The following is a 12,520-nucleotide window of genomic DNA, read 5'->3' on the forward strand; positions in this document are numbered from 1 at the left end:
AGTGCGTGCATAGGAAGTAACTGATGAACATAGCTTTTCTTTAACAATATACATATATTGAAAAAATAAACACCAGAGGTCTTGTTCTTCTTTAACCACAGCAAAATCCTGAGCAGGGCTACACAATGTTTGTTTAGAGTTGGGAGAAAAGTGTAAAAACTCAATGGTGTTTGCACTCTTGTTGAGGAAATGTTCAAGTAAACAAGCTTCCTGGCCTGATTGTTCACAGTGCTTTTAAAGTAAATATTTTGAAGATAATTAGTGGAAAATGATTTCCAATGCCAAGGACCATCCGGAGGCTACCCCTTCACTGGGCTGTACTGGGACACAAAGCAGCCATAACTCAGTTTATCCAGCCTATGTAAGAGTGACTACAACATGGACTTCTCTTCCTTTTATACTACAATAGCAAGGGACCAGAGGAGAAGATAAAAATAGGGCCAATGCATCTGACTGAAATAGTGGAAAACAAAAGTAAAGCACTGTTTACTCACGGTGCAGCTGAGCTGCTACGTTTCTACCAGAAGGGAACTACGGACTCTGTGAGAAAGTGCTTTAAAGCCAACACCTCTGTGGGAATTTGGGCCATGAAAGTTCAACAAAGCATATCTTCTTTCTAAAAAGGTATTTGTAAGACCCTGAAAGCGTGGAATTTGGTGCTTAGGTGTGCTGGTGTAATACAAGTCCCTCCTGGGACTGTTGGCTGCAGGACATGCTTCATGCTGTATCTCCCCACATGAGTGGGGATGAGATGTTTGCACCTCAACGCCATGCAGAACCTGGCTGACAACAGGTGTGAAGCCACGTTTTCCCCCAGCTTGCAATTATTCCCACTTAAGGCATGCTCTGGACCAAGCCGTGCTTCCCAGGGGAAAGATGCTAGTGAGCCGCATGCTCCAGAAGACCTGCCAGGGAGTGCTCTGTGCCTTGGAGCTGCGATCCAGAGTCAAATATCTGGCCAGGGTGCTTCTATCCATGCTGTAGTACTTTGACACGGGTCTCTTGAGACAGATGGGATGGACCCTGGTCCTCCACCAAAGGATTCCCGTGTTGCAAGCAAGGCAGCTTGATCTGAAGCTGAGTTTGGTCAGTTTACAGGGACAGCATGAATCCTTGCAGGTGGGATTCATCCCGCCTGCATCCAGTCACCTACACTGGAGTTAGTTGTCTAAACTCCCTTATAGTCAACAGAGTGAAACACGCTCACCTCGAGAGAAGTTCGTCTGATCTGTTTTGGACAACAGCTTTAATTAGATGAACAGCACTCCAGAAGGATCAACTTTTCTCTCTTGACTGTAGAGGTTTCTAGATGTCTAATTGGATTATAATATCAACAGCACATCTACGAGCCTCGATGGGAGGCTTGGTGGGTGCTGGGCAGCACCACACATGCTGCAGAGCAGCTTTTTTGCTTTTGCGTTGTGTAAGCCTTGTGCAAGTAGTTCCCTGTACACTGTCCCAGACATTACACTTTCTCACTTTCTTTTTTTTTTTTTTTCAATAGAGTGGCTGACGTGGCCCAGTGACAATGGGGTTTATAACCTAGTCATCATAAATCTTACATTTGTTCTACAAGGAATTTCCCTGGAAACCCAACAGTGCTGTTAAATGTCTTTGTGCATCTAGAGAGGGATAAAATATATATTTTTTTCTGTTTTGTTTTGCAAATTAAATTGGTTCTCATTATAAAATGCTGCCTGAGGAAGCTGTGAAATTAGTTTACATTTGTCTGTAATATGCTAAATTAATGCAATGTAATTTTGCTGTGTTTCAAATCAGTGACATAACAGTTCAAACTGTATCAGTTATATATTCACATTAACTTTGAAAGTATGATTAAATTAGATGTCAGCACTTTTTCTTATCACCATAGTAATTCATGTTTCTTCGCATAATATTATGAAAACTTTAATCTGCCCAGAGAAACATTTTTAAGGCTCTGAAACTGAACATTAGACTTTTAAAGCTCTACTGCAAGGTCTACATATCTGTGAGCCATGAGTTCTGTGCTCAGTTAAATAACTTGGTGTAGCTCTCAGTGACACTAGGGGGACTTGCACCCATGAAATTAACAGCCTGGTTAGATTCCTAGCACAAATTCTGAAATATATGTGCACCCTCCCATAAAAACAAGGTAATCTGTGGGACACAAGTCAAGGCAGATTTTTCCTCCGTTTGCTTACAGTATTAGAGTATTTTTGTCCTTCCTTGATGTACACCATTTACCATATCTCATGCTTTATTATGAGATGCCATGGATCTAGAACTTCATTTGAATCAGTATGGTAATAATAAGGTGCATCATTAGTATAATATATGATCAAGTCATGTTTTCCCATGATATATGAATATTTGTAAAGTTATCTATCATATTGTGTCGATTCTAAAAAGAGATTACTAAAATATATAATTATAAAACCAAATATGTCCTAGGTAATCATTATATTTATTTGATTAATGTAAATTCATTAGTCTTTTTATCTACTGTAGAGTACTGATGTCTGTTAAATGAATAGCAGTGGTATTCATAACTTTGTTTGTGGCTATCCATTAGAACCAGATACTTTACTTTATCAGGCTGGTCTCTGAAGAGGATGCTTTCAGAGAATGATAAAAATCTAATAATACTCTTTGGAGGGGATGCAATGTGACTGATTGGTAAGGTCAAGAAAAATCTTATTTGCAATGCCCTTATTGGTACATGATTTGACATGACATTTTTACCTTGAAATTGGTTTTAGCAATTGAAGAATATGATGGTTTAGTTTTCAAGAAATATTGGATTGAGGATCTATAAGAAAAAAACTAACTCAATCTATTGCCTACTCAATTAAGATACTGCCTATCACCCAGCACCTTTAAATTTTATTTAATTAGACTTTAAAGTACATTCCCTTTAAAAACTAAACCTGCACTCGTCCTGCGAATATAATCTACATCTAAGGACAATAAGGAAGAAAAGATGTAAAAATTATGGAACATTTCACAAGCATAAGTAAATACTATACCCCAAAGGGAATAATAATCCATTGCACAATGCATATGACTCATCACTTAAAGGTATGTATTCTTGCTTCATTTGTAAAATATGACCCTTGAGGCAATTAATTCAAACCTGACCTACAGAATCTGAACTTCGGTGCCCAATTCAATTTTTTTTCATCTGAAACAACAACAGGAAAAATATGAGGGAGGATCTCAGAGCTCCAAAGGTCTCCCAGCAACTGACCCAGATAAGAGAGGGGCAGTCAGATGTGTATTACAGGATCTGTAGCAGTCAGACAGGAGAAAAGGGCCAATTTGTCCTTTTATAAAAAATCTAAACTTTTGGAGTTCCAGTGAGAAATGAAAGTTGAATGAGGTTAAAGTCAGACTGGGAGACTGTCCAGCTGTGTCTGCCAAAGGATGATCTCTCAGAAGAGAGATGGGAAGGCAAGTCCAGCTTGAGGAAAACCCGTTCAGAAAGCTTTTATGTGTAGGTGAGAAACTGAGCAGCGACACTCAATCAGGATATCTTCAAGATTTTTCAGAGGACTCATGGGCTTTTGCTGTCATTTCAGGTGGTGCAAGAAATGGTACTAATGGTTCAGTACCATTTTTATTCTAGTTGTCTTACTGGATGAAAGCAAGGGAGATGATACTTCCAGTCTATGAGATCACTGGACCAGAAGGTAGAATAAACCCTTTCTTTCTACTGAGTCTGACAGCCAGCCCTTCACACAACATGGCTGATACTGACTGGGAGCCCAGTCTCCTCCTTGGGTTTGGGATGGTTAACGTGCCTGACAGCAGTGCACCCCAGGGAACCCTATGAGTTCACAACTTAGGCTTTTCACTGACACCTGTCACTGAACTATTTCCTTTGCAAGAGATGTACATGAGATACAGATTCAGCACAGAAAGGCCATGGTTCACCTTCATGAGGGAAATTCTTTTCTGGGCTTCTGTGGCAGCTTTAACATACAGAGTCAACATAACTGGAAGATCTGAACCTCAGCATGTTTGGATACATAATCAGGAATAACTTCGATAATCACATGCTCACCATCCACAGTTCCCAGGGAATTTCTTCTCTCATTATTTAACAAATCTAAGCTTGACACTCTCAGGTGAATTCTAGGCAGTTTGATGGGTATTACGAATAGAGATTGTTAAGGGACTTTAAATGTAGAAAAAACTTTAGGGTATTTTAAAATTCTCCTGCAGCACAACAGGAAATGGCATCTAGCAGGGAGTAATTAAGAAATACTATAGATTATTCAAGAGGCTACTTATTGAAGAGATAATTAAAAGTCTGTGGAAATAGATGATCTTGCATAGCTACAGGGTCAGTTGTTGTTGGAGATCATTCATTAAAAGGTGCTTTTCCTTAGGTTTGCAACCTTGGACATCTTGGCAGATTCATAGTTAGAAGGGATTAAGCAGTGGGAATATGTATCTGAATTAATTAATGGATGGAACTTTCAAAATGCTACAGCAAAGGATCCCCAAATGACAACTTGTTTGTTACTGGGGAACCAATGCAAAATACATGCTGTCAAAGAGAAAATATTGGCCTCAAGCTTCTAGCAGGACTTATAGCAGAAGTTAGAAGGTACTCATTTTGTAAATAGGCTCCTGATCAAACATCATCCCAAACCACACCAAGCTTTTACACAGGCACAGTACAAAGTGAGTGGAAGGAATAAGCTGCTTCCTTCCTTGTGCATCTCACACTGGAACTGAACACGTGAGCCTAAGTGAGAGGGTTAGTGCATCCTTATGCATTATCTAGAGCTCTCGGGAGGAGTAATTTATGCAGAACACCCCAGATTCATATTTTTTGTTCCTAATCGGAACAAATGGTCAAATGAACTAATGAAACAGAAATTAAAAAGAAACACATTGCAAATGCTGAAACATATGGTTCAATAACTGTAGAATATTTTTTTCACTCGTGTTGAAATACCGAATTTGAAGAAGGCAAGACATATTATTTTGATAGTGTTAGTGGAATGTAATATAAACACAATTAGTGTGAACACAGTATTGAATAATTTCAATGAAATTTAAATAAATATGAAAAGAAAATGATAAAATTGAAGCAAGGCATTTTTACCTTATAGAACAGAAAATTTCAGAAATACTGAACTGCAAGCATGAGAGCTGATATAGTCAACTTAGAATAGTTAAAGAATTATAGAATGGTTTGGGTTGGAAGGGACCTTAAAGACCGCCCAGTTCCACCCCCCTGCCATGGGCAGGGACACCTCCCACCAGACCAGGTTGCCCAAAGCCCCATCCAGCCTGGCCTTGAACACCTCCAGGGATGGGGCATCCACAGCTTCTCTGGGCAACCTGTCCCAGTGCCTCACCACCCTCTGAGTAAAGAATTTCTTATAATCACAGAGTGGATAGGTGGTCTGTGGGCCTGAACCTGCACCACAGTCGCTTCTGCTCAGACCTGTGTGGCCTGTGAACAGTGGAATCGCTAAGCTACTACCAGCCCTAAACTTAAATGTTTCTTCTACAGGAGGCTGGCATATTACACACCAAACTTTTCAATTCCAGTGAAACTGCATTTCTTACCGGGAGTTGTTTCATAGAAACTCATTTGCCAGCTCTACTGCTCATCTCTCCCTCTGGGATGGAAAGAAAGAGGCAGAGGAGAGCAAATGCCCCAAGGCATGCAAGTTGGCTCTGCCCCCTGAGGCTTTGGGTTGTAGAGCACCCCTTACAGCTCCTGCTGCTCATGGCAGTGACCCTCCACTCACACCGTGACTCCACTGGGGATCCAGACCACAGTTAAGCCTGGTGGAGTGAATTAAGGGTTTGGGGACAAAGAGATGGCAGCAAAAGGAGAGAGCTCTTTTAAGTCAGATGCAACCAGTTTTAGGCAAATAAGAGGATGTCTGGGAGGTGGCAGAAAGAATGAGCAGAGCTCTAAGAAACAACAATTATCAGGCAAGGTTGGAGCAGCTTGGTTTGTTTAAACTGGAAAAAAGAAAGGCTGAATCAGACCATGGTGTAAGTAAAATTAGCAGGAGGGACAGGTAATCTGTTGTTTGTGTCCACTGAGGGTTAAAAAAGAAGACAGAGCATTAACAGCTGGGATTTTGGTTAATTATTGGAAAGAAGTCTTTCCAAACCACTAGGTAAGCAGGTAGAGCCTCTCTCTCCCAAACTTGTTTAAGCGAGGTTGTGAAATTTCCTTCACAAGGAGCTTTAATAACATCCTAGACAAATATCTGTCAGGCAGTCGTCTGGGTACATTTGCTCCTGCTGCAGGGAAGTAGGCCAGGCTAGGTCTTTATGGTCCCTCCCAGCTGCACTTTCCTTTGATGCTCTGGGATGTGTTTCAGTGCTGGGTTTGGTTTTCCCAAGAGCCAGAGTTTCTGAATGCTGACAAAAGCAGCTTCTTGGAGGAGGCTGGTGAGAGAAAACTGAAAAGAAAAAGGGCTAAAGGAACAATTAAAAAAATGACTCAGTTAACTCCCCTCTCAAAATAGGGAAGCAAAAAGGTAATTTAACCTCAGCTAGAGGACTTCTTGATCATTTTGTTTTGTATTGCACTGTTTGTCTGGGTTTGGTCTATTCAGGACCACAACCTGTTTTCTCATTTGTTAACATGATAGCTGCTCATTGCATTGCTCTGGATCCCTGCTGGAAAGAGTTCCTCATCCTTATTTGTTTTTGGAATGACTGGATGAAAGTTTGTTTTTTGCATAGGGTTCAGAGTCTCCCACACAGAATGAGACAGGTTGCAACATTAGGCATCCTTCACCAGCAATTTCCTCACTTGCATAGTGCAACCTTGTTTTGTCACTTTTAAATCTTCCCCTTCTCCCTGAGAACAAATATCCTTCCTTGAGAAATAGGCTTGAGGTAAAGACTGGTGGCAGAACAAATGACAAGCAGAGCTGGGCTGCCACAGAGGGAAGCCACTGAGTGCTAGAGGCCTTTAATTTCAATAGAGCAAAATACTTGGGCAATGTCAAAGCATAATACACTCTTGATTACAATCTGTTTGAGGTTATAGTCCATCCCTTAATGCAGGGGGAATGACCACATGCACAGCTTCTTTTATTCTGGGGCAGGTTTTTAGAGCTATGTAAAGAGATAGACAGTGGTAGGGGACAGATATCCTCATGGAAAAGGAGGCTGAGACCTGCCTCTTCTTCTGTGTTGGCAAATATCATGGACACTGCAAGGTATGAAAGCAAAAGAATAAGGGACATAATTCTGACTATCTACATCCCTGGCTTTTTTCAACAGCAGGTTAAATGGCAGGATGGGAAGAAACCACTGCTCAAAGGAAAGTGTGGTCTCAATATCTGAAGAAAAGAGGAAACTCTACAGCATTCATTGTCTGGACTTCCCAGTCACTTTTAGACAATGGATATACTTCTTTACATTAGATCCTTTCAAATCTGTGCTAATTCTGACAAAGTCTCCAAACACAGTCTTCATGGATTTTGAAGAATATGTTGTTGTTAGAGTGAGAATTTTATCAATAGATATATAAAAAAAAATCTAAGTCAGACTAGGAACTCCGGTGAGTTCCAAATATTATCTACTCTCTTTGACTGGGAATCTGACAAGCAAGATGTGCAGAATCAGGCCCTGAAGAGAAGCAATTTTGCATATTCTCCCAGAACAGAGAATAGAGGAAACAGGTAAATTAAAAAGAAAGCTCATATCCATGCAAAGCAAAATCTAGAGAGCTGATTTCAGCAATGATCTTTTACTTTGTAAATCTTTTGGACTTAGAAATAATTGTACTCACAATGCTGAAAATCTATGAAATTCTGAGTTTGTTTGATTTCACCAAAATGTTTTATTTCCCAACTCATAGGTATTTCCCAACTCATAGGTAAAGCGTCTTTCTGTTAACACTGAACACTGCATTTCTTTGCAGGGGCACTAATTTTCAGATTAAAATCTGTACCCATTAAATTACAAGCCATGATTACATCCAGCTCAAATTCAGGTCCCGACACTCATAATATTATACAAATCAGGATCATGAAGAATATTGTGACCTTGAAACTATAAAAGACTGCAAATTTGCTAACAAACCATTTAAAATGCTTTGAGCAAACCTAGGTCTAATACTTAGAATTCAGTACAGGAAATATTGTATGATGATCATTAGAAACAAGCTAAGAATATGAACAGTAGTGTAGCATGTCATAAAGCGTGTAGGTCAATTTAGCTTCAATTAGGCTAAACAGACCATACAGGATGAGAAAATGTCAGAGACAAAAGACAAATGTGTAGGCAAAAGGTTACAGGAAACAGTTCCAGTCCAAGTAGCCAATAAATGTCATCTTTGCCTTATAAAAATTAAAGTATGTCACATGACCATATCTGATCATGTTATTTAAGATACTGCACGTTATTAACTCAGGTAACAAAAGATGGTTTTGAATTTATCTTCATGAAGATGATCCAAATTGCAGATGCCCAAACCTTTCTTAATATTTAGTTACTGAACTTTGGCAAGTTAAGAAACATTTACCCCAACAGGTAATTTGGCAATCAGCATTTTTTTTAAACAACGCTTACTCTTGATTTTACGTATTTAATTTTCCTATTTATTTGACGTTTGTTCCATTTTCCTTTTCTTTTCACAGTCACCATTTCAATACATTTCCTGCCTATCACAGTAACACTTGAACTTGCTATGTCTGAATAGCAAGTGAATCTGGCATACCTGTATTGCATTGTGTTTAGTCATTGAATTTAAATTGTGATATAAAAATCTTGTTATTGGGTACTGTGAAAGCCTAATTTCTTTGCAACAATTTTATTAGAAACTGTTGTTCTCCTCCCCCTTTAATTTCCAATTTATTGTTGAGTTTTGCCTACACAAAAGTATGTTTCCACTGAAATGCTCTTTGAAGAAAACATCAAAAAGTTGGTGGAAGCCCTGTAGTTTCAAGGCAAAAATTGAAGTGTTTCGACTGAAAATTCTGTGCCATTCACAACATGAAGATGACAAGATAACAGATTGTCTTCTCCAAGACTGACTCACCACAGAGAAGTTCATTCCCAGTTTAGGTACAGTAATCACCATCTGAGGAAAGCACACTGAGTTCAAGTTGATTCCCTGAGCTGTGATTGTACTTCCACCACTAGGGAAAATTAAAAGAAGAAGAAAAAAAAAAAAGATAAGTAGGATAATGATACATCTGCTATGATAAACTTAATTACAAATTATATTTTACAGTAAATGACAACATAAAACCAGAATTAGGGATATACAGGGTGATGCAAATGCATAGCTCTGAGCAGTGATATTATTTTTCTGTGAAACAAAATTTACGCTTGTTATAACAACTAACCATATACAAGAAAAGAAAATTAATTTTAAATACTGTGGTATGCCAGGATATAAAACAAATGTGTGTGCATTTAAAAGAGAGTGCATTTAATATTTTCTAACTTACTTGTTGCTTTCAGTGGTGCTGAAAAAAGTGTCTTTTTTACTGCTGACATTTTTTTGGCAAAGGCAGATGGCTTGGATTAGAGCTACTGAGACCATAAATATGTCACTTAAAAACACACACATACTACCATACATATATATTCATAATATTTATGTATTGCTGGATTTAGACTATTTTAAAATCCATTTGCTCTCCTGAGCACCGCTGACTTGTCACATTAAATGATTTTCCTCACTAATCAGTGTAATGTCCAGACACAGTGTAGGAGACCCACTTAGCTATATAGTAGGTATCTCAGCAGGACATCACAGGTACAGTCGACAGCAGCTAGGAGTTAAATCACATAAAGAACAGAGGTGCCCTTCCCCCTTCTCCTTCACCTCTGAAAGGAAATGATCTGCCCTCTGCAACTGCACCATAATAGAAGCAATTGGCATGGCAGATAGAGATAAAAATGCAATTTCTTTTGATAGATTGCTGCACAGCGCAGCCATTCTTCTTTCATTCATTACTTCTCTTATTTCTATGAGAAACTTTTACTCACCTAAGAAAAGATTTGGCTGGATGAATGTTTAAAACAACGGGGTCTTCTCTGTAGGTGAAATGACCTTTCGCGTCTCGGCTAGCTTCGTCGATTCCCACCCTCACGCGATATTCCTGGGGGATTCGTTGTGCTGGAGTGTAGCACTCCACCGTGCTCGCTGATATGCTGGAAGGACAGAAAAGTGCTTGCTTGTCAGCACTGTAAAACACAGATGCTGTTTAAAACATTATCATTTAGTAAGCTGCAAACCCACCTAAGAATCCATGTGAAAAAATGCCATTGTTTACCACATTGGATGATCACATTGCAGAAAATAAGCAAGGTGTGGTGTAGAAACAAGAGCAACACTTCTTAGGTTCCATATTCACCTCAGTTTGACTGACTCGCACCTTGCCTGGTGGAAGGCATTTCCCCAGTGCCTGTGACAGCCATGTCAAACCCTGCACTGTGCAAGGGCGGCTTCCAGCCTGGAAAATGAGGGCATGCTCCAGGTTCAAGGAGAATGACTTGTTCTGCTGTAACCAAGAGGTTATGTCTTTCTCTTTCCAATTCACGGGATTTACCCTGTGTTAAAAAAAAACTCAGGAAAAAGGGCTGGCAGGGTATATACACTATCTTTTCAGAGGTGTGCTGCACTGGGTGCACGCTGGCTCCAGACACGGCTGAGGGAAAGGCAGGAGAGGGTAAGAAGAAGAGAGGGGAGGGTGAAAATTTATGAAGAGCTGACCAGATCCAGCACAGAAGCAGAGTCTCAGGGATATTTGCCCTTCCCTCTTTCTTTCACTTCTTCTGAAAGTCCTTCTCCTATCCTGAGCTCAGTGGGTGAGTGAGCAGCAGAGGGATGAAGGATCCTGGAGCTCGGAGCACATGAATCATGGCCACAGGGAGCAGGGCACATCAGGGGCAAGGGTAACAACTGACTGGAGAAGCAAATATAATTCCAGTGGTTGGGTTCAGTGATTTGGGCCAACCCACATCCAGGAGCCCTTCAGGTGAGGACGTTCTCAAAGGATGTGAGCAACTGTTTCCAAATTAGACAAGAGGGACATTTGCTGCCACTTCTAAAGCTTTCCAGGAAGGCAGTGTTCATTGTCTGCTGTTGGGGTTAGTGGTTCATCCGCAAGTATCTAGAAGTTTCACCGTCTTTTAAAGGAAAAAAAAAGACAACTTGATCTAGCTATGCTCAGAACTGGGCAACGCTCCCAAAAGCAAAGATCACAGCCAGTTTAGGTAGAGAAACACCTATCCTGAAAAAGTGCTCAAAATCTGCATAGATGTCTCCAGACAATTTTGCTAGTGAGAAGGGGAGTGCTGGGGTTGCTTACCGGGTAAGCCCCAGGGAAGGTTTGATACCTAGAGGTCCCCCTGACTGAAGCAGATGTCTGACTCTGAGCTGGCGGTCATCTCATCCCCACAGTTAGGTGTCTCAAATGGATCAGATGAATCATTCCCCAAAGGTTCATATATTTGTCCATTAGCAGACCAGCTGAGATGATATCAATAAATCCCATCCTAAAGTATTAAGTAGCAGCTGAACATCTTGGTAGTGATTAAATATCAGTCTTGAATACCTAAATCCCTTTGTTGATTTAGTCAGGAAACTTGGCTGATTTGATCAAGAACATACAATAAATCATTTAGCAGCAAGGAATAAAATTCATCTCTCCTGACTTTAAGTCTGACATTAACTAATAGGCTACTGCTTCTCTGCATCCTCTGCAAGTGTGATGTTTCACCACTATGACATTCCATAATCATTAGGAGAGACCCAAAATTTAGATAAATTGCAGGACACCCTGTTTCTGGAACGTGGTGGGCCTGATTCTGCCCTTGGCTGTGAAGGTGACAATTCTGTTCACTCCAATGGGAGCCACCCTACTGTACCCAACAAGAGGACAAAGCAGGATTTGCATCATGGTAGAATGGCTACTGAATTCAGAATACTTGACAGCCCATTGCAGAGAATCTGTGCTTATTATTTAACTTTATATTCTGACAAGATTCAACGCATTTCCACACATAGCATGTTGAAGGTTCTTGACTGAGCTCCTACTGGATCCAGTTCAGAGCCGTACAGAAATTTTGGCTCAGTCCTCAAAACTATTTTATACATTGCAGGAAGAGTCCCAGAATGATGCTGTCTCCAGTTAGGAGGCAGTTCAATGATAGTAGCACAGAAACACCTGCTCTGACACATAGGATACAGTTCTGCAGAGGTCTCATGTTGGCCAGGAAGAAATGGCAACCTGCACACAGTGCTCATGAGATGTTCACTGGATGCTGCTGCACTAACAGCAGCTCTGACTGTAGAAGAGGGGATTGAGCATGTGGGAATGGGAATGACAAAAATGATAAAAAATGGGTAATTTCTAGTCTGTTAGAAGCTGATTTGCTATTTTTCAATGCAATGTTTTAATGAGGGTGATTAGGCATTACAGAATAAACAAATCTTCCAGGGAACTGTAGTCCTTTCTAGGAAGATTCTAGACATCCTAAACTCAGGACCTAGTCCCGAATTGAACACTTACTGCAGTCTGTATACTCT

General features: G+C 40.2%; 1 protein-coding gene across 4 annotated transcripts in view; it reads right to left on the reverse strand.

Annotated features, from left to right (window-relative positions):
- The window catches only part of MET (MET proto-oncogene, receptor tyrosine kinase), a 91,282-nt gene that overhangs the window by 23,017 nt on the left and 55,745 nt on the right, over positions 1 to 12,520 (reverse strand). For all 4 annotated transcript variants that reach the window (XM_048050996.2, XM_048050994.2, XM_066991365.1 and 1 more), the window contains exons 9-10: positions 9,976 to 10,140; positions 9,017 to 9,116 (exon numbers count right to left, since the gene is read on the reverse strand). In XM_048050996.2, the coding sequence (XP_047906953.2) occupies positions 9,017 to 9,116; positions 9,976 to 10,140 (265 nt within the window). The remainder of the gene's footprint in view (positions 1 to 9,016; positions 9,117 to 9,975; positions 10,141 to 12,520) is intronic.

Source organism: Anser cygnoides, chromosome 1 (genome assembly GCF_040182565.1).
Source record: "Anser cygnoides isolate HZ-2024a breed goose chromosome 1, Taihu_goose_T2T_genome, whole genome shotgun sequence".
NCBI classification, from domain to species: Eukaryota; Metazoa; Chordata; class Aves; order Anseriformes; family Anatidae; genus Anser; species Anser cygnoides.